General features: G+C 36.1%; 2 protein-coding genes across 6 annotated transcripts in view; both read right to left on the reverse strand.

Annotated features, from left to right (window-relative positions):
• Positions 1–3,989: 3,989 nt before the first annotated feature.
• prkra (protein activator of interferon induced protein kinase EIF2AK2) lies at positions 3,990–12,446 on the reverse strand. Of its 4 annotated transcripts, XM_015370512.1 has the most exons (10): positions 12,196–12,389; positions 11,674–11,793; positions 10,816–10,905; positions 9,717–9,892; positions 8,828–8,909; positions 8,367–8,436; positions 7,641–7,758; positions 7,460–7,554; positions 7,205–7,367; positions 3,990–4,793 (listed from the first exon to the last, which is right to left on the reverse strand). In XM_015370512.1, the coding sequence occupies exons 3-10, from the start codon at positions 10,857–10,859 to the stop codon at positions 4,636–4,638; spliced, it is 906 nt and encodes a 301-aa protein (XP_015225998.1). In that variant the 5' UTR covers positions 10,860–10,905; positions 11,674–11,793; positions 12,196–12,389; the 3' UTR covers positions 3,990–4,635. The 4 variants fall into 4 exon arrangements, with proteins under 4 accessions (XP_015225998.1, XP_015226000.1, XP_015225999.1 ...); XM_015370514.1 differs by lacking the exons at positions 11,674–11,793; positions 12,196–12,389 and adding an exon at positions 12,397–12,446; XM_015370513.1 differs by lacking the exon at positions 11,674–11,793 and having other exon boundaries at positions 10,816–10,948.
• A 983-nt stretch (positions 12,447–13,429) lies between these two features.
• LOC107082055 (caspase-8-like) overlaps positions 13,430–22,473 on the reverse strand; it is a 16,927-nt gene continuing 7,883 nt past the window's right edge. For both annotated transcript variants that reach the window (XM_015370506.1, XM_015370507.1), the window contains exons 3-13: positions 22,110–22,390; positions 20,977–21,079; positions 20,669–20,798; positions 18,525–18,571; positions 18,394–18,436; positions 18,169–18,185; positions 18,018–18,048; positions 17,684–17,754; positions 15,621–15,741; positions 14,706–15,204; positions 13,430–14,236 (exon numbers count right to left, since the gene is read on the reverse strand). In XM_015370506.1, the coding sequence (XP_015225992.1) occupies positions 14,077–14,236; positions 14,706–15,204; positions 15,621–15,741; positions 17,684–17,754; positions 18,018–18,048; positions 18,169–18,185; positions 18,394–18,436; positions 18,525–18,571; positions 20,669–20,798; positions 20,977–21,079; positions 22,110–22,387 (1,500 nt within the window). In that variant the 5' untranslated portion in view covers positions 22,388–22,390 and the 3' untranslated portion in view covers positions 13,430–14,076. The remainder of the gene's footprint in view (positions 14,237–14,705; positions 15,205–15,620; positions 15,742–17,683; positions 17,755–18,017; positions 18,049–18,168; positions 18,186–18,393; positions 18,437–18,524; positions 18,572–20,668; positions 20,799–20,976; positions 21,080–22,109; positions 22,391–22,473) is intronic.

The following is a 22,473-nucleotide window of genomic DNA, read 5'->3' on the forward strand; positions in this document are numbered from 1 at the left end:
TTTGGTTTCTTTCAATTAGCTTCATATAAGGAGATGTGTCCTTTTCATCTAAACCTGAAAAATCTATTTTTTATGTTTCTCTTGTGGAAAAACTATAAAGTCGATTTAGCTTTCTTTGAATGGTGAATTATTATTCCCCTCTGTTGTCCAAAGGACAGATTTGTGGACAGCTGGTATCACTTATTCTCCTGATAGCTCCTCCATAGCTACCATGGGTCTCTACCGCATTTTTCTGACTATTATTCTCCTTTCCCGGCCGATCCTGATAGATCTGCTTTTGCTCCATACTCCATCCTTGCTCAGATTATGGAAAAGGAAATCCAAATATTTTAATATTGGCTTTATGACCCGATTCCAATTAAAACTTCTCAACTTTCCCTCCGACCTTTCTGCCGGCTTCTTCATGATGCCGTTTGTTCACTCATTTTCTCCAACAAACCTCTGCAGTGTTGATAGAACATTTTGATTCATACTGAGATTAAATTATGCTCAAATAAAAGAGGCTGAATAGAAAGACTTTCTCCGTTTGTAAAAAAATCTAATACTCCTAAATTATGCAGGACTGTTAGTCTGTGACCTAAAGTCCCAGTAAAAGCAGCTGAGGTTTATGGTTGTGACGGTCTGTAAATTTAAATTGACTGTGAATTCTTTTGAGATTTGCAGTGAAATATTTAAAGCTCAGTGTAAGAAAACACAAAGTGATAAAGATTGTAAAGGTTGGTCATTATTACATCAGCTTAAAAAAAACATTTTCCTTTTAACGTTTAAAAAAAAAATTCTGATGATCTAAAAATATTCAGAATCTGTCATTTTTCCAGATTTGTGGCAATTTTCTTAATCAGTTATTTCATTTAAATATTGCAAATGGTAGGGGACTGTGTATAGATGATGATGCAACAGCGACACCTAGTGGTTTTCATATAGAAGAGCAGCAGGCTAACTTTTTCATCCTATATTTAAGCTTTTTTTATTTTTTTGTGACCTAATTATGTCGAATTCCCCAGAAAGATTACTGCTAGGACTTTTTGCTTTTACATAGAACCGGACGGTTGCATAAAGTTTGTATATTTAGTGCAAAACTGAGAAGCTTTAATGTTTGGAATAGCTCCTTAACTTTTTATTTAGTTCTTCAGACTAATAGAACAACCTTTAAAAAATATCTCACACTGTCCAAATCTAAAATGGTTCCCTTAGTCCTGCCCTGCAGGGTGAAAGAAGATTATATATATATATATAAATGGGCAGAGTGAAGATTGCAAACCAAAAAACAGGTAGATCTGCTTTGCATTAATGGGATTCATCATACTATAAAAAAAATATCTCTTGGATCACAGTCTTAATGCTACATCTCTTTGGTTTCACTTGCTGTGCCTTAATGCATTTATCAATGCCTCTCACACACACCCCCACACCACGAAGAAGGTATGCCATTAAAGAAAGTCACCCTGCACACTCTCCATCAGCCTGCAGATGATTACACACGCTAAGGATTTCCTTCTGGAAGAAAAAAATTCGATTTAATGTATTTTCGTTTCGTCTGCAGCACGTTGCTGGTTTAAAGACGTTCTTCACCGGGTTCAGCGACGGCGTCCCAGCAGCTCAAAGCAGTGGTTAGCGTAGTCCTTGTATCATAGAATCAGGAAAAAAAATAAAAGATCTGAAGCTTTTCTTCCCCATCGCTCCACCTGCATGCCTAGAATACATTAGCTTGCCAATGAATGTCTTTGATGCCTTACAAAGAAAAGGGTTTTTTGTTTTTTATTCCTGTAAAACTTGGACCCCCTATTCTTCTTTTTGGACTGACACATTATTAAAAGGCACTAAAAAGTCAGCTTGGTTTTAATCAGATCTTTTCCCTAGTGGATACCTTCTAAAGTGCAATTTTAACTAAGTACATATCTCTTCATGAACACTGTACACTGCTGCTGCATAGTGCTTGTTCTAATAAAACAGCAAACGCCAACTGAGGAATCGGTGTGCTTTTATATCCTGGAAAAACACACAGCTGAAGTCTTGCATGATGATAAGATTGGGTTACTTTCAGCTAGGCTGGAATAAAAACGTAGAAATGGGGACTGGTATTAGATGCTCAGAGTATAACACTTCAGTGGACAATATGACAGTTTGGACATTTCTATTTATGCAGGTGATTCTGAGTAATTCAAACAATCATGAAATGCTTTAATATACAGGTAAACAACATATTATTCATACTGCTAGCAGATTTATTTTTTTAAAGGATGTATCTCTCCCTCTCTTCAAATAAGAGCTTTAATTTATTGCTCCAAATAATCAGTAGAAATCTGCATTGGGATTACAGCCAATCAAACCTCTGAATGCTTCCATCTTTCTATTTGGTGTTAAGATGATTTATTTTTGCTGTTTCAGATTGGAGGTTTGGCCTCTTTGCCATCGCCCTAATTTTGCTCCCTCCTCAAATTTGTTTTATCTTATCAAATTTGGAACCTATTTGGTTTTAAAAAGCTATGTCATGATGAAAGAACAGCAAGATATTAAAGCAACATCTCAACACATTAGCCAGGAAGTTTATGATAATCCTAAAGGTACCAGCAAGTTGTTCAAAAGTGGCTTAAAAACCACATTGTTGATTTTTGTTGTCTTGGAAAACCTGGAAACAAAGAGCTGAACACCGTCCTATAGAAAGTACGCAGAGTTAGAAGGTTCTGCAGCTCGTGCTCAGCTAGTCGTTCTACCACTAGAAATGGGCCAAAGTACTAAAATTAAGGTTGATTTGCCAAACAGTATAAAAAGCAATTTCACCAAAAATTAAAGGAGCGTATGTCAGCTTCTGAACATGAAAACATTGATGATAAAATTAGTAAACAGAGATAACTGCATCAGGCTCCTAAGGGGAGAAAAACTGGGGAAATGCAAACATCTGGTGCCTTTTGACCACACTAGAAACTATACATGCATGAGTGATGTCACCACGCCTATTAGGACATTTAGAGCAGTCTGTTATGGATGATAGCAGCTCCGTTCTTTTGATTTCCTGGTGGGGGTTTTCTGTATTATTTCTCCGTGTAAAATGCATTTTGGTATTCCACTTTTTGTTAAACTCGTTACATTTCTGAAAAAAAAAAACAATCAAAAAAAGGCTCCCAGAGTCAATTATCTAGAGGAAATTTCTCCTTTTTTTGTGAGCTGGGTGTTCTTCAATACATCTGGTATCAAATATATAAATCAAAACTGAAAACAGCAAACATTTAGGACTCGATTGGTTTTATTTTCTGGTTTCAAACTCCTGAATCTGCACTGGTGCTGAGGTCTTACACAAGTCTGGAGATTTTTTTCCATAGAATCACATTTATACGATCAGGAAAGCTGAAAGTAACATGCAGGTCAGTTTGAAGGGCGCAAACCGCTCTGCAGAGAGCGTTTAGATAAAACAAACAAATCTGATCTTGTGCATTGAATTAGAAAAAAACAATTTAAACCAATGATATTCTATAAATGGTAGTTAGAAATATAAAAATATGAATAATCTGCACCATGACAGTAAAAGCAATTGAGGATCATAACATCCAGGACAAAATATGGTTTCTTTCCCAGAGCAATCTATGGCTTTATGTAAAACCATCATACTATAGCCTCATGCACATATTTTCAGACTTCTCCACAGGGACATTTTTCAGCTGCTGTAAGTGATCCACTTTCCCTCCTAAGGAGCCTTATATATTTTATGCAGGCTTTTATTTTTATCTCTCTGTTCTACTCAGAATGTCATTATGGCTCCATCTTGACAATGAATTTAGTGATCGAATAATTACACTAAATCATTTAATAAAAACCAACTCATTGAGTAACAGCTTTACAAAAAAAATATAGATTTTGCATTTAGGATGTAAAAAAACTTGTGTGAATACGATCTATTCAGAATTCATCATTTCTGAGCGTTGAATAGATTGTTAACATTGTTTTGGTATTTAGCGCGTTTCAAATAAGCAATAAATGTTTAGTTTTTTAAGTTCAAATATGTATTTTTTTTTTTTAGATTGACTATCAAAAAAAGTGATAGCTGTCAATCAATGAGTGAGCAGAACTATACGTGAGACTTTCATAATAGAATCAACATTAATATATTGAGGGTTTCTTCTGAACAGATAAAAAGTGATTTTTGATGTATTTTAGTGATTGAAGAATATTTTTTAAGCTAACAGAATTCCTGTAGGTAACTAAAATGCTGTATTTACAATAGGTGAGTAGTTTCAATGCTAACCAGAGCTGCCTTACATTTATTTAATGTCAGTTTGAATTTCAAGCTAACTGTGGAGGAAGAGGGAAATAAACAAAGGGGGACAGGCTAAGTAGTTAGCAGTGTAAAATTTTGTCTTGTTTTTATGCCAGATAAATGCAGTTATGCTCTATATTTCAACGTGAGAATAACCCTGTGTGAGAATAGCGTGGCTTTCAGCTGTTTAAGAAAAAGCTAATTGTTTGCAGTCATTTAAAATGTACTTCTATACTCTGAAAACCTGAAGCACCACGGTAAACCTGCTTCTGCTAGATGTCAATCCCCATATAAGTCAACAGAAATCCCACGGAGCTGCTCTGTTTCACACAAGACGACAGGCGATGGTTTAGGTGAAGTATCTGTGAATGCTGGTTGGATTTCTATTTGCTGGTGGCCATGATCTTCATGTACTGGAGTGCGCTGTGCGCCGCGTCGTTGTGGGCATTGCTGCAGGAGATGCCGGTGCCGTGGCACACGGTGACGGGGGAGGTGGACAGCTCTGCCAGACACTGGTACTGACCGTTCACCGTCAGCTCATCTGCAAAAACACCAACACCTTTCAAAAGGAGTATTGCACCTAAAAGCTTCTATCACCTACAGTAAAAAGCCCTTCAGGCAGCCTGGACACAGTCATCAGATGATATTTCAATCACTGTACGAGCAGCAGCTTAAACCAGTCTTAATACGCTTGAACTTTTCCACATCTTGTCTCATCTAACAGCAGATTAATGCACTTTGTTACGATCTCATATCATCAACAGCCAAAGTAGCACAGAATTAAAGGGGAAAAAAATTAAAGACTTCAAATTGTTCATGTATTAAAAGCTGAAGTGGCAGATGTGAGCATTTTACAACAAAGTATTAGGGTGAAGAAAAAAATGAGGAACTGTTTTGTTGTTGCTAAACTGATTTAAGATCGAAGACAAGATGACAATAAAAAATGGAAAAAGTATCAGAACAATAAAGTGGAAATATGTCTGGTTCAAAGACCTCTTCCTCTTTGATCATAAAAGCAATTCGTTAACACATACTGGATCTGTAACTTAAATATCTCACAATCTCAACCTTTTCTTTAAATACAACTTTGAACTTATTCTAAATATTTCAACTGTATGAAAAAAGAAAAAAAACCCGCCATTCTTTACTCCATGTGACCCTAAAACTTCCCTAAAGTATTCTGCTTTACCTGAGGAAATACCTTTTAGAAAAACCTATAGCAGAAAGTCTTTTACCCCATTTACACTACCCTAGAAAAACCGTGGCGAGACCGGTCCAAGCTCAGTAACTGAGATAACTTATCGTGTGTAAATGGTTAGCAAACTGAAATGAACCGAGCTAGACACAACCGAACAAGGATAACTGCAGACCAGTTCCAGAGGTGAGCTCGGCGCGGTTTTTCCCTGGCTCGGTTCTCTGATAACAAGAGCGCATGAGCAGAACGCGTCATCTCCATCTGGCTGCACATCCTGATTCACACTCTATTCCAGTAGTTGGCGGTAATGCCCCTCCGGAAACAGAAGAAGAAGAACAACTTCTTCAACTATAAGCAACAATTGAAATCTTCTCCACGCAACATTTTAAATAATAGCATTTTAAATAATAACACCGAAGTACAGCAATAATAATCAAGCATAACTTTCTGAGTGTGACGGGCGCCGCCATTTTGATTTGCTTGATTCCCTCCTTCTTCGTCTTCTTCTTCTTGTGTTTTATGGCGGTTGGCAAACAACTTTTGGTGCATTAGCGCCACCAACTGCTTGATTTCCTCCTTCAATACTGGCAGTAATACCGTAGATCGTCACTAGGAGGCGAGGAGTTGAGGAACCGAGATAGCATGATGAGTAAACGGTCGTCAGAACCGAGCTCGGCATGGATCGGTTTTTCAAGGGTAGTGTAAATCGGGTATTTGATGCACATCTCCCCCTCTGTCTCCGCTCTGCCCCGCTCATGTAGTCGTGCGGAGCACTGGGGCAGTCATATTAATCAATGTGAACTGTTCCACGTCAACCACTACTCCTCCGCAAGTCGCTGTTCAAGTACGTCTTCTCCATCCGTCACCGTCAAAATACTGAGCCAAGCTGTTTTTAGGTCCGCTCCAGTCCAGATCAACAATTGCAATCGCACCAAACAGCAAAAAGAACATCGAGAAGATCCGGTTTGTCAGATTAAAATATATTAACGACAGATCGGTAACTACAAATTAGAGCATAATTCTTATATATTCCCAAAAACTAAGGCCGTTTAATTAAATGACTGGATGCAAACTATCGGTACTTCAACATACCAGGAAGCAGATTTCTCATCTCGATCAAAATATTTATTTCATACCGAGAGGCTTAAAAGTTTCATAGTTTCATCATTTCACAACAACTTCCGAGAGCAAATCTTACAACTTCAAAAGTAACGTCTTATCGAAGGAATGGAGGAAGAGATGCCGGCTTTGGAAGTCGATAACAAACCAATTTTGCATGATCCTAATTATCCATATTACAATTATATCATATTAAATTAAGCGTTAATTTCCACATGTTTTGCTCCTATGAATTAATGATAACAATAATAACTTCACGCATGCTCTCCTAGACTTCCAGGGTTCACTTTGTGCAGGGGGTCTGGAACGGAGCGGGGCGGTTACGAAGGATGTTGGATTTCGAGGTTAAAATCAGACAGTATGGAGACGATCTAAGAAACATTAGTCTGCAGATTTTCCATTCTAACACATCAAGTTGTCTTGATCCAAGTAGGCTTCTCTGTTAGCTCTGGCTGTACGTTTTCTTCCATACCCAGAAAGAAGCAATCTATTCTGGATGGGATTATTTTAAAGCATAAAAGCTTTATTTATGATTCACGTTTTAAAATGGGAAAGTGGCTCTGTAGGACTGGAATTGGGCAGCCCTGCTTTAGATCATCAATACCCTGAAGTGTGACTAACAGATGTAGAGATCTTACCGATGTCAAAGTATGTGACTTCAAAGCCTTGCTCTTTGGAGAGATCTAGCAGCATCTGAATGTAGTCGGTGTTGGGAATGCTCAGGGGGTTTCTCCTCAGTAGAGAGATCTTCTCTGCTGTGGAGTTCCTGATGTTCTCAAAGCCAACGCTTGGATTCGGAGTCTAGAAAAAAAAATATTGGGAAGGTAAAAAGAATAAAGAAATAATAATAGCAAAATGTGTGAAATGAATAAATGTGAGAAGCGGTGGCGGACCCATGTGATCTCAGAGGAGCCCGACAAACTTTGAATCTTTGCCAACATTTTCTCTGCTGCTTCCTTCTTTGCTGCTTTTTTGGTGCTACCAACCCCTGAAATGCAAAAATAAGTCTCAGAAAAACAAAAATAAAGCATATACATACATAAAAAAAAAAAAAAAGATCAAAAGAAAATGCACCCTGTTCTGTGAGCGACTCCAATCTACATATAATAGTGAACTCTTTCCTGTGCGGCGGCCCCATTTCAGTTAAAATGATGTATTCGGGAACGCGCCATCTTTTCTGCAACGCCAGCGTCTAAAACCAAAAGGTAAAGAGAGGATGTTAAGTTTTAATAATGAATACAGACAATAAATCAATAGTTCTGATGTATGAGTTTTTGGTTTTTACATCACAGCATGCAAACATATGACATTATTGTAAATGTAATTAAGGGAATACAAAATGAATACTGAAAAATTAAAAACTCTAAGTATTACCACGCTTATTTTATATGAACAAAAAGTAAGATCTATACTGCAGGGACAGGGATGGGGCAGGTGTTTGTAAGAGCAGGTAAAGGTTTGATTTTTATATCTTATATCAAAAGGCAGCTTTTATAAACAAATGTCTGGTTGCTGCGACAGAAAGTTACATCTCAGCTCAATCAAATCAGTTGAATTTGTTTCCAAAAGCAAACATGTATCAGATCCTGATGTGAAAACCTTAAAATCACAACAAAAACTAAAAAACAAGGAGTTCATCTGCTGTCTTTCTTCAGATTCGGGGACATTGGTCGTTTTGCTTTATTAGATCAAGTCTCACCGGGGTTACAAACAAAGCTGTGATGCTCCTGCAGCTCTGCACCGTGATTAGAGATGTTGGAAGTATGTAAACAAATCAGAGCAAAGAGAGAGAGAGCACACCTGAAGCAAGCCTACGGGGTTGTTTGGTTCTGCTACCACACCGTTCGTGTTGGACCGCCCAGGAACAACCCTGTTGGGACGACATCACAGCACAGCAGGACGCCTCAGTTATCACATCTTACAATCTTTACCGGATTTAGCATTCAGTGTATAGGATGCTGTGATCAAGCCAAGAGTTTATAGTTACAATGTAATGTTATTAAAACAATACTGCTTTTAATCCATAAAAACCTTCATCACACAAATTTATCTTTATATAACTACAAAAGCTTTTATGTCTAAAAGATTTCCTGAGTTTATCTTTAATCTCCACATTTTAGATCCAATACACAGTAGCCTCATTTTCATCCGTATTTTATTTTATTTTATTTTTTTTTACAATAATTTCGTATTCAAATGACAAAACCCTTTATTCCTTAGATAAACATAAAACAGTTCTAGGTTTTATTAGTTGCACTCACCCACTTTCAGTGTCGATGTTTAATAGTTTCAGTGCAGCCTCTGCAGCTTGTTGTTTGGCCGCCTTTTTACTTGAACCTTGACCTGCAAAACGAGGACCAGGCATTTATTATATCGTAGATATAAAATGATCATTTTCAAACCATCATTTTACTTAAAGTTAAATTTAACTTTTCACTTTATCAGGATTTTATGTGGTTCAACATCCAAAAGTAGCACATAATTGCCAAATTAAAGGAAACTGGTGCTTGATTTTGCTTTTTTACACACTGGAATCTGCAAAGCAAGGTCTGGATTTTTGTATTTAGCAGGATTGACCCTGATTAGCTGAAATAAAATCCATTGCATTCAACTGAATCAGCCTGCAAAAATTTTTTAATCTAAATAACTAACTTTTCTTCAATTTTTTTCTTGAATTGAGGAGTTTAGAGAGAGACACTTTGCCAACGGAACATGACAATTTGCATTTATAAATAAAAAAAAGCAACCGTATTGTCTTATTTCAAGTACATCATATTTAATTATCTTATTTTAAGAGTAAAAATACTCATTCTATTGGCAAATCATCTTATTTACCTACTCAAATTAAGGATAAATACATTTAAGAATTTCTAACTTATCTCTAGATCGTTTTTGCAGTGACAGAGTGCACCTGTCAGCAGCTTAATTTCAGGATTAAACCGGATGTTGTCTGAAGATTTCAGAAGTTTGTTCAGAAATAAAAAAGGTAAAGAAATGTAAAGAAGCAGACATGTTTGACAAAGAGGACGCATCAAACACGTGGCAAAAAAGGGGCACTGGTGAGATGACAACATGACTGTTGTTGTACAAACTGGGCAAGAACTGAGGTTTTACATTTAGCAGACACTGAGTGAGGATGCTACTGCGCACCTGTACATTTAACTCCTCCAATGGTCACACTGAAGACAAAGCTGGGCTGGTGAGCTTCTCCTTCTGCCTTCTCCATCACAAACACAGGCAGGTCTCCACTAACCACGCCGTGTTCGAAAAGGATTTGGATCGGTGTCTTGCAGGAGCCGGTCCTCTGTGGTTCAGGTGTGTTTAGGCTGCAGGTCAAACACAGACACTAAAACTAATGCCTCAGACTTTAAAAGTGAAGCAAGGAGTAAATATGGAAGAGAAAAATTGTCAGGGCTAGAATGTTTTCATGGGATCTAAAAGGTAAAACGAATACTTCTCCATTTAATAATGTTTAATGATGTTTTTCTTCTTCCACACGTTAATAGTTTATGAACATCTCAGCTTTTTTTTTTAAAAAGGTGTTTATTCCAGAGCTACAGAACTGAAAAAAAAAAACAAAATGCAGGAGGTCCCTTTTTAGTTCTGTTAAAAGGGAGTTCTTCCTCTCCGCTGTCGCTAAAGCATGCTTGGTGTGAGGGATTGCCTTTGAGTCAATGAATCGATGCAATCAGCTGGTTTTCCTTAGATAGAAAACTTTGAATGAGTTTGACTGTATGATCTGGCTGAATTGTCTCTATAAAGTACCTTGACATGACATGGGTTGTAAATTGCCGCTATATAAGTAAAATTAATTGAATTAAAATACTTAAAGTTGATCCCTGATGGTCTCTGATGCTCCAGGCCTTCTGGTCTAAATGGTTTCAGTGCTGACAAGTAATTCTGAAAGTGTTTAATACACCCTCAAAAAGATTTCAACTTTCTTTCTGTGCAAACAGGGTGCTACTGCTTTACTTTAAATTTATGCATGGCATATAAAGTGACCTGTAAATTTAGCCACAATAAAATCCACATTTGATCTTCGTTTGCTCAGATTAATAATTGCAAAATGATACAAAATACTTTGGTTCTTCTTCCAAATAAAACCTGAACCAGAAGAGAGACAACCCACACTATCAATGATAGTGATAATGATTGTGTTGAATGGTGAGCTGAGATCTTGTTTGTAAAATAAGTATTCATGTTAGGGTGAAGTTTAAAAGAGAGAAAAAGAAAACAAAACACTACTTACCATCTTTCAGGGGCAGCTGGTGAAGGATATCCTTGCTCAGACATCTTTACAGCTTATGGTAGGATAAAACTGTGCTGTCTGTCCGAAGCACTGTGAACCAGAATCCAGAATTTCTTTGAGTCAGGCTCTTGCTCTGTGAGACATTTCACATTATAAATACATTACTGCACAGATTTAATAAAATGCTTGATCGCAAAAAGTCTTGTTACCCTATAAACATTTAACTATGCTTAAAACATCGAGCATGCAGATAAATAACTCCAGACATACTCACTTTGTTTGTTTAATATCTAATTTAAATTATTTAAATTATTACATATATATATATATATATATATATATATATATATATATATATATATAATGTGGTGTTATTTTGCAAAAGAGTGAAAGTGCCATTCAACAATATAGAAAAGAAAACGCACCACCTTAGGTGGAAATAATCGTGAAATAATCGTCAACTAATTTAGTAATTGATTAATCATGAACTTGCCTTAAGCTGACAGAGAAACCAGCTTTAAGAAGCAATTATATGAATATTTCAAAAAATATATGTAAATATTATGCATTTAAGATATAAATCATTGTCATGTGTCAATATGCTCTATCTAGAAGTCCTCAAGTGGAAAAGTTTTTTCCACATGGTTTGATTTCGCAAAAAGCCTTCTTTAAGAAACCTTTGGCTATAAAATTATTAACTGATTAATCAAAAAATAATAATCAGCAGATTAATCGATTTGCAAAATAATCGTTAATTGCAGCTCTACATTTAAGTTTGCTTTAGAGCTGAAGACAAAGACTGAAAATACTTTGAAGGCAAAGAAGTAATTTACTGGGTGAGAAAGATGCATTCATCACCTTAGCAGTTAAAATCCAGGATATTTAAATAGTTCCCCTTCTGCTGAGGACTAGGACTGGATGGAGCTGCACCACCAGTGCAGAGCTTGATGAACATGACATAATGACCTACTTGACACTCTGCGGTAATCATAAAAATACATTGTTCAAATGACATAAATTGATACTGCAAGCAATTCAAAGTAAAATCATATTTGATCTGTACACGTTGGGACCTGACAGCGTTAAGAAATAAATGGCAAAAATAATAATAAGTGTTCACAATTTCCCAATTTATAGAGATTTTATAAAGCATGTTGAAGCGCATCAAAAACCAAACAGAAAACGTCACAAAAAACCGAAACAAACGAGGTCTCAATGAACAGAAAGGCTTAAAACATTCCTTACTTCAGACTTTTATACAAACTTATTTCTAACGAACCTACATCTACCCTGCGGGACTTTATGAACTCTTAAAAATAAAAAGGAAATACAGTATTAAGTCAAAAACGCAGACAGGAAGAAGCGGTGCTCTGATGCTACCTTAGATCTCCGGCTTTCTTAAAGGGCCAGCACGGCGACGATGTAGCAGAAACTAAAACCTTAATGTTTTTTCTGCTCTATTTCCGAACATTTTCCTTTATGTTCCACTATCAACGAATAAAGTGGTGCAGACCATAAAACGGAGAACTACGCAATCTTGATAGTGTGTGTGTGTAGGGGGGCTATGGGGGGAATACTAACGTATCACATCCGGGTCCTCTTCTTCTTCTTTGTCAGATTGGCGGATTACAAACAATTTATAGGTGCATACCCCCACCTACTGTACATGAGTGTGTGGCTCTCTAGTTCCACCTATTCTATTTTTTATATATATATTTTTTTATGTAAAAATAAAAACAATTCTTTATTAACAACCACATTTCCCCCCCTATATCCATCTGTCCCTAAAATTCCTTTAATACTCCATTCTCTCCCTTTTAACATCCGGGTCAAATGCGGTGATGCAATGTCTACCGCCCCCTGTAGGGAGAAGAATGTTATTGTTTCTATTCTGCTTTTGTTTGCTTCAATGCTAAAACAAAAGCAATTTAATTTAGAAGTCAATTTAATTCTTTTGGCCAAATTTTTCGTACATAAATATCGATTTAAAAAAATTACCCCACCTCTAAATATTCGTATAAGTGAGATACAATCAATGATGCAATATATTGAGAATTTACTTTAAAATTCAAGAGTCCTTTTGTTTGTTTTCTTGTCTTTTTTTATTTAATTACTTTGTTCTACGATCTGTTATTTTTGTTTTCCAATTGTATATAGGTTCTCTGTATGATTCTTTTTGTTATATTATACATACTCTGCTCAGCTTCCTAAGATATTAAATCTACAATTTTGTATAATTGTTTTGATAGGCCTTGTAATAGTTTGATTCTGCAATAAAAAAAAAAATAAAAAAAATCCCAGAAGTAATTTACAAAAATCCATGTTGGCAATTAAAACAAATAAATTGAAGTATGAACAAAAATGAACAATATTATAAATAATAGAAAGTGAAATAAATGTTGAGATTGGAATTAGCATTTAAGACGTTAAAAATACAGTAGCCCATTATTTGCAAATTTCATATTTCTCTTGCTACAGACTGTCAAAAGAAAATGAACTGGCGGTATTCCTACGCAATTGGACCTGAGCATCTAATTGGTTAATGAACGTACCAAGCACAGAACACAAATAAATATCTAAATGAATGAATGGAAGAATAGAAATTTATTTCAATTTGACAAACAACAATAAACAATCAATAAATCAACAAAATACACTGCATATTTCTTTGGAGATCAGTTTCTTTTATAAATTTACATTCATCTAGTCCAGCAGGTTTTATTATTTAAAAAAAACTCAGAGAATACATCATTTTTCAAATCTGAGTATTTTATGGCAAAATAAAGCACATCTAGGACTTTGTAAACATTACTTGTTAACGTTGGATAAAGAACAGCATTTTTTTTTTACTATTGCAATGGGACTAAGGCAGAGGATATGACAAACTGGAAACAACACTTCATAGGAAAATATAATTGCATTAATATGCTCGTGCAATAAAAAATGTACATATATACACATTTTCAAACAGAAAAACATTATATAATGCATTATTATAGCAGTTCATCATGTCTCATGATGAACTGCTATAATAATCATGATATGATGAACTGGCGAGGTCTAAATTAATTGAAACAGTGTAAAATGGTTATGGTAAATATGGGGAACAAAGGGCAGACAGCAGGGATTCATTCATACCATTTTAAGCGTTAATGCAACAGATTTTATATGAATTCTCAAATAAAGCCACTAACAAAGTCCAGAAACTGCTTCAAACCTGTAGACTGTCAGAAGAAAAAAAAATCCCTTTTGTCAGGAAAGTCAATTGAGGAAGGGGGGAGGCCTTTTAGGGATCGGGAAGACCACTCTCTTCCGGAGCGAAAAAGATGGCTGTGGCATTTGCTTTTTCCGCTGAGTATTGTCGGTCTTCTTACTGACGTCGTTGTTCACTTCTGTGAGAATGGAGACAAGGTCGATCCCCCTGGCAAAACATTGGATACTAGATTTAGTTTAAACAATGTAAAAGTTCTGAAAATAAACAACAGTTTGAGCCAGAGCTAATTATGTATGTTTATCACAAGTCAGTTTGATATTCATAACAGTCATTAAAGGCGGATGATTCTGGTATAAAACCAATCAATAAATCATCGAACACAGATTTTATAGTTTGGCTAACACAAGCACTCAGGCTGTTAAGAGTGCTGTAAATAATACAATGGCTTTATGTAAAGCCATTATCATCTAAATGAAAGGAAATGAAAGGAAATAAGCACTTCACGTGCCTCACTGTGCATAAAGTACATATTTATGAGTTTCTCCTTTTGAACCAATTTACAGAAATAAATTAACTTTTCGATGATTTTTTTTTTAAGATGTGCCTATAATTGATTTTAATTTCTCTCCATGAAAGAAATGATTAGCACCAGATATGTGATCATATTTTTACTCACTTTGGCACAAGCTTGACAAGGTTCTGGCACAATGACTGAATGTACCAGGTCCCATTGCTCTTATCCCTGAAAGACACGTAATCAGGAAGGGTGGCCATTCCCAACAGGAAGTCTGCAGCTACTGGGATGCTCTCGTTCGCCACTCTTGCATCGCTAACAACTTCGCTGGTTTCGTCCTCAGGGCCGTCTGCCTGGATGGGCCTCAGCTCGTTGGTGCCTTGGCAAGCCTGGATGAAAAAAAGCTTTGGTTTTTCTACCAAAGAGGGGCACATCTGTCCGTAGAAGGGGGACATCATGTCCTTGATCTTAACCACTTTGCCATCTACGCCGTAGACCCCGCCCTCCGTGCCATGACTGAGAAAGCAGCACACCAGGCAGTCCATCTGGCTATGGTCCTTTTTTCGGAGATCCTGAAGCACGGAGTGAATTTTCTGTCCGTTACAATCTTGGTGTATCTCCACATCAAAGCCCAGCCATTCAAACACTTCTTTCAGAGCATCTGAAAGGAATATAAATAAAGGAAAATTGTTAAAAACAGAGTTACTATTCAGAGTAAACAGTTTATAAAAATAAATATGCAGTTCAATTAACCCTTTAAATCCTGATCCAAGAATAAAACAAAACAGAAAATTACTTTTTTTTGTTTGAATTCCTTATTTGCCCTTTTAACAAAATATGTAAAAAGAAAAAATTATTAATAATTTATTACTATGCGATAAGTCAAGATTATTTTTTGTGTAGTCTTCTACTGGCTGTTATCAGGTATATCTGATTGTGTACAATAGGATTTTGAGCAAAGTTTTTACCACTGAATTATGCAAAAAGGTGTCAGAAGCAAAACATTTCAGAAACCGTATGTATCAAATATGATACATTTGGCATTATAGGGTTAAGATTCATAAGACCTAAACTTACCTTCATCAGCATTGGTTCCCTTTCTTTCCTTTAAAGCGACTGTGGAACGAGAGAAGTCATTGTTGTTCACTATTAAACAAATTCCTCTCTTCTTTCCAGTCATTTGATATTTTTTCAGAACCTACAAACATAAACCCAAAAAATGGATTAAGAACTGAAAACATTTTTTTTTACAAATCCATAATATTTTACACATATTCTCTATGGAAAATGGTCATAATAATTCAGAGGGACGTTTTCCTGGGGTTTCATTCTTTATGCTGATCTTAACATATAAATTATTAAAGGTGGAGGATTTTATTTTTCCGGATGGATCATCAAAATAATTGGTCCTCCTAATTGTCAATCATTCTGGTGATATGTTTACATAAGGCTATCCAACGTGTTTGTACCCATTTTTACTTAGTGGTGAGTCTGACATATTGGAAAAAAAATGCAAATCTCCTTTTGGAAAGTAAGCTCGTATGAAAGATGCAAATAGCAACTTTAAAACAGAGAGTGCCCGAGGAGAAAATGGCTCAGGTACCGGGTTGTGAGCATGTGCTTTTAAGTAGAGAGGGCGGGTCTTTTCAAAAATGTGCATAAAGATGAGCATAAAAACAACAACTCGACGTTATACTGCATTTTGCACCATATTAATTTTTGCACTGCACTGAACCTTTTCATATGAATGCCCTTTTGCACCATTATTGTTGCACTGACTTGCTAATTGGTGGCAGCCCAGGACAGGGCTATTGGTGTGTGCACACGTAAATTGCTTTGCCTGACACTGGTGAAGGCATAAATGAAAGGCAGCTCTATCCTGCAAGTTGTGTAAGAGATTTGTGCTGAAAACTAGCTGCAGAGAATTTGAGGAACCATGTCAAAAAACTGAAGAGGCAGTTGGTAAGAAATCTGACCTTTATTTAGGATCTTACTACTGCTGCTGTGTTTAATCTAGTCTGTAATTTGAGTGGAGTCCTCCTCATTTGACTTGTACACCTTGATTTGCTAATGGCTGCAAGACACAGCAAACCTTCTGGCAATGGCACATATTGATGTGCCATCCTGGAGGAGTTGGACTGCCGGTGCAACCTCTGTAGGGTCCAGGTAGCGCCTCATGCTAACAGTAGAGACAGTGACTATAGCCAAATGCAAAACTGGTGACAAAGAGTCAGAAAAGATGAGGAGGGGAAGAAATGTCAGTGGCCTCCACCTGTAAAACCATTCCTGTTTTGATGGTCGTCTCGTCGTTGCCCCTCTAGTGCACCTGTTGTTATTTCATTAACACCAAAGCAGCTGAAACTGATTAACACCCCCTCTGCTACTTACCTGACCAAATCAATATCCCAGAAGTTTAATTAACTTGATGCTATACTCTGATTACAAAGTGTTCCTTATTTTTTTTTAAAAAGTGTATTATGGTTAAGGTTTTTACCTGACTGTTGTTACGACTGACCACAAAAAAAAAGGAAATAAAAATAAAAAGAATGGAAAAAGTCGACTGCTCTTTCTGAGTAAATCCAGCTTCACTCTTAAAGTCATGGCTCCACCCCTTTCCAGTGTGGGGTGCAGTTACTGAAACACCTGACAATGACTTTTAAACTGGTTTTCTCTTCTCCTACATTGTTTACATTCTGATCACTGCTGCACTTTATATTGGTAATGTTTATCAACTCCAACTGCAATATCATTTCACCACTGTAAGCTTTATGCAATGGAATTTTGTTTTGTATACACTGTGGGTATACAAAAGAAAAGAAAGTTTGTCTAAGTCTCTAAGTCTGGTCTAAAATTGCACCACTAAGGACAAGTAAGAGAGGGAGATAAATGAAAGGAATGAAGGAAGAAGATACACAAGAGGGAGTAAAGACAAAAAGAAAAACAAAAGAAAGAAACATAGATGATATTTTAGACAATGTTAGAAGGAAAACAAAGTGGAACTACTGATAATTATCATACTATAAGTTTTCCCCAAGCTAAACACAAACTTGAAAAACACCTAAATATTTCCCAGAGGACAAAAACAAAACCTTATGTTTGTTAGCATTTAGCAAAACTAAAGAATAAATAAATGTCCGTACCTCAATATTTTCCTGGGATTCAGATCTCTTGATTTCAGGAAGTGCACTGGTATCCAAAGAAGCCACAGGCTCTTTTATAAAAACAAGTAAGAAATGAAGTCAGTTTTACACAAAACAAAAAGTTAAAAAACACAGAAACATATCCTAAACATCTAGAAAATATAGATAAGGAGGTTCAAGTGATTCCTTTCAGTGCCCAAAACATTACATCCCCATATCATGGGGTAGCTATATTTACTAAATATAAGCTCAGAAAAACTGCTGAAAATTACTCAATTATACAGATTTAATAGAAAGATACTGGAAATATCTAAATATACAAATAAACAGATACCATTAGAGGTGTTGAAGGAATTCATTGAAGGCTGCAGGACATAAATCACATGAGGGAAAAAAAAAAGTTATTCAAATATTAATCAATGATTTTATATCTTTATTTAGATGCCTAATCACTATCCAATTATTGAATGCTTTTAGATTCTTACCAACGGATGCATTGGATCTTAAGAAGAAGAAAAAAAAATTGTTATGTAATTGCAACTAAAAGGAAAGAATATATATTTAAAAGTGCAATATGTAAATAAGCACTTTTTTTCTATGCATCTCATCAAAAAACAAACTTATCTTCATTTTTGTCTGCTAAAAAAAACAAACAAAAAAAAACTTCTAAAATGTCAGAATTAGTAGAAGAAAAATTACTCATTACTTACCATTCATGTTAAATGAGCCAGTCCTGTTAAATTGTTTTAGGATCTGATAAATGGTAAAAAGTCAAGTGTTAAAACCATGGAGTTTAGCACGATAACAGAGATTATGTCTAATATTCAGAAAAAAGGTATACCTGGTTTGGCTCAGGAGGCAAAGATGAAGACCTTGGACGACACTTATCTAAAAGAAAAGACAAAGAAACTGATACTAAAGAGAAACAAACAGTAAGAGCAGAAAAGGCTCAGATATATTCTATCCATTCATATTTTACGTAAGTTAATATGCGTTTGTGCTTTGGATGCAGAGGGTAGGAAATAGCATCTGGCCAGTTAGTAAAATCTAGTAAAAGGCACAATTTTTGCAATTTCTAGGTTTTTTATTTTATTCATTAGCCTGGGAAAAATGCTTTATTTCGATTCAAATGTCTTTCCTAAATAGATCTGGGCACACAGGCAACAACAACTACACACACAACATTGGGAAATGAGCTTCAACATTGAGGCTGGCCAAAACAGCAGCTATCCAGGCTGAGCACTCTGCCTAAAGTCTTTTTTAGATCCACAAACTTAAACCTTTATCAGGGAAGATATAATAAACCAACCTCCATGCTTCTAACTTTCTCCTGCTGATTTTCCTCCTATAGAGAGCATTAACCAACGTTCTACAGCTCAGAACACACTGGGGTTCCACAAAGGTCCATACATGGTAATTTACCATAGATACTAAAGAACTCTCATCGGTGTGTGTCAGCGGAGATATGCAATTGTATGCAGATGATAATGTTATTTATGTAGACTTAAAGCACTTCTCACATTGTCATCTATAGGAACCACCAGATCCACTGTAAGAGGCAGCACTGATGTTCCTCTTACACATTGTACATTTATTTTGAGTGACAGTTTATTGAGATAGAAATTAAATACCAGAGAGCAAAATAAAATATTCCACCTTCACTTAAAATAATGTATCCTTGATAATGAAGGTTATAACAATTTATTATGGGATTCTTTGGCATCTTTCATGTATTGCTTGTAGTGTAATTAATTCTTGCTGTGGTTTTATATTGCTTTTTTTAACAGTATGATACTTAATTATTTAAGACTATTTTGATGGAAGAATGTTCATTTGTTTGTTTCGTATTGTATTTATGTCCATGGTACCAATGTTTAGCCAGTTCATAATAAGAAAAAAATTAGCTCAAAGTTCAGTTCACATAGATGAAACTTTGTTCACAAACTTATAAATGAAGTAGTTTGAGTTCTTTGGTAAATTAAGCCACAATCTTACACAACAGAACCTCATATTTCACCCTTTAAATGTGTGATCATAATATATAGAAATAAATGTAAAATACTCAATGCAGTCAAGGTACACTGTGTGTGCAGTGAAGCCTTTATTTAGCTAAATTAAATAGAACTTTGAAATCATACAGGTACATTCAGGTCCTGCTGAAACGATCTGTATCAAAAATGCTTTGTTAAGTTCCTCATTCAGTTGCAGATATTTCCCAAGATAGCTTCAATGCTTGCTATGACTCACTTTCAACTTGAAGTGGCTAAAGTACGGACTTGTTTGTTAAAACATTTTTTCTTTCTTTCGTCTTTCTTTGATTGGTTAAAAAATTCTGCCAAGCACTTTGCTAAACTGGCATCAGAAATACAAATAGATGAGTCAGAATCGTGCAGACTAGAACTAGCAGTTGACAATGCTGGTCTGTCATGCTGTCTACCGTAATAAGTGCCGTAAAACCTTACGTTATCCATTGAAAAGTGTCGTTATCAATAGAATGTGGATTTGAGTTGTCTGCGTCGCTCATTATTCTCAGAGTGAACGTCGCCCTCGTTCATGTTCTTTACTTCAAAACTGATCATTTCAACTTTTACTAAAAATATGAACATATTTAGTAAACGCTGTTGAGGCAAAATACTGTATGGTACATTAAGGTACCTGCTAATTCTGGAATGTTCTGTTCTGTGCATTGTTCAATGCAAACAGACATTTTAACATCTGAACAGATTAAAATAGTCATACTCTCAAAGAAGAATTTTTTTAAGGCAGATATCTTTACTTTTTTATGATTTGTGTGAAAACTAACTCTTGTAAATATATATATTTAAAAGAGAAATTAAAATCGTCTCTCTGACTGAAGATAAACCTTCTTAGTTTCAGTTTCGCATTCCCTAAACTGCACATGTGTTAAAAGTCTTTCTTATCTAATGAAAGTGAAACCATGAAGGTATCATTTACAGTCTACATCTATGATAATGAATGGCTTACCTTCTGAAAAGCGTCGAATCTTTTCATTTAACAAAGGAAACACTGATTTGAATATGTTAGCAAGATAATCAAGATTATCTTCATTTATGAGGTCCCTGCGCTCCATCTCCAGGAACACCCCCAGGGTAGTCTGAAAATGTGAGCAGGTTTAAAGCAGGATTAGGCATACAACTTTGTGATGTGTCAAAATATTTTGACCTTTTGTTACTGTCCATTACAGAGTGTCTAATTTAATGGCAAGGTGTAGAAGATGCGGATAGAAGCAGAAACCTCTGCCACACAGTAGCATGAAGAAAGAATCACTCAACTTTTTTCTCAAGTTTTTTTCGTGGGAGGTCTTTATCCAACAGGAACTTCATTTTTTTTAGCTCTTCACTGGTTATTTCCTCTGAAAGGTGGTACAGCAGCTTCCTGAAATGAAAGAACGTAAGAGATAAGGTTCAGCCTAGAGCTCTTGAGAGGCAATAGAAAAGACGCTATCGCAGATCTTAGACATTATAACCATCACTAATCCCAACAAACTCGGTAGCATGTTTACATCTTTGCTGCTGGCTGCATGGTTTCTCTGTTATTACTGGAAACTTCTATGAAATGTCCCATATTATTCTATATATTTTAAAATTAAAAATATTACCAATGAGGCACCCAGAGCATGTTTTTGCCACTTGTGCAGGAAATTCTCTGATTAGGCATATGGCTTTTACTAAAAATCTTTTTGGCTTTCCCATCCCATCCTCCCAAAGTCAGCGACCCCCTAACCCACAACCATGACAGCCAGTGAGAGTTTGTAAAGATAGCCTCGGAGTATGCAATAATACATAAGACGAAAGCTGGAGCTTGGCTCATGGGCTGCTACAGAGCGCTCTGGACAGCTTATTTAAAAGCATTCCCCTGATGACGTCATCAGGGGAAGTTTTTCTATCAGAGCATTTTAAACACATAAAGAGGTGAAAAAAGGCAATGTGAATCTCATAAACAGGCTTTACGACTCCTATGACTGTAAAACTCAATTTTGACTTTCTAAAACTCAATTTTGTATAATATGGGACCATTAAATAATTTCATACAACAAGCACAATTCATACCTTTTAAAATTCTTCCTACCGAGTTGCACACGTGATCTGATTTTAACAAATTTTAAGAACTGTACAATAATTTTTTTCTTCTGTGAGAAACAGCAGTGCACATTTCCCCCCCAACTACACTAAGTAATTAATTCACAGCAAGGCCTTTTGGATCTTTGGCAGGAGCATCTCTAAAGGCAGAGATTATTGGCAGTTATTTTACAGTGTATGACAATAGAAACTATAATAAAGGAGAAAAATATGTGTCTTCAACTTCTGTTCCAAACTGAAATCCATCCAATCCAATAACATGACCTAGCTAATCTGAATGTACCTGAATATACCAATCTTTTGATGAGAGAACAAGGGCTGCCCACCTGTAGGGTGAGATCTGACTAGCTGTAAACATTCGGTCAGAGATTCCCAATTCACGCAGGATGACAGGACGCTGGATGGTGAGAAGGAGCTCGATCAGGAGCTGTGGTTCTTCAGCGGACAGGCGGTCCTCGTCCATCAGCATAGTGAACAGGTCGCTTACTGATGAAACAGAGTTCGGGTTTTTGCGCAAGAGGTCAGTGCACAGAAAAGCTATTGCTTCTACTTCATCTTGGGACAGATCTTTCTCCACGCCAAGCAGCACCCTTTGGAAATCCATTTCCTATAATTGAGAAAACAAAATAAAACACAGATTTCAGTACCGTATTTTCACGACCATAAGGCGCACCGTACTAAAAGGCGCAG

This window comes from Cyprinodon variegatus, unplaced genomic scaffold, assembly GCF_000732505.1.
Source record: "Cyprinodon variegatus isolate N-32 unplaced genomic scaffold, C_variegatus-1.0 Scaffold46, whole genome shotgun sequence".
Taxonomy (NCBI): domain Eukaryota; kingdom Metazoa; phylum Chordata; class Actinopteri; order Cyprinodontiformes; family Cyprinodontidae; genus Cyprinodon; species Cyprinodon variegatus.

Excerpts from the sequence above, each read along its gene's own strand:
- prkra (XM_015370514.1), bottom strand. The coding sequence starts at position 10,859 with ATGTCTGAGCAAGGATATCCTTCACCAGCTGCCCCTGAAAGATG. Across the intron at positions 8,910-9,716 it reads TGGAGGAGTTAAATGTACAG|GTCAAGGTTCAAGTAAAAAG; the intron begins GTGCGCAGTAGC and ends CTCGTTTTGCAG. Across the intron at positions 4,794-7,204 it reads AGTCACATACTTTGACATCG|ATGAGCTGACGGTGAACGGT; the intron begins GTAAGATCTCTA and ends GTGTTTTTGCAG.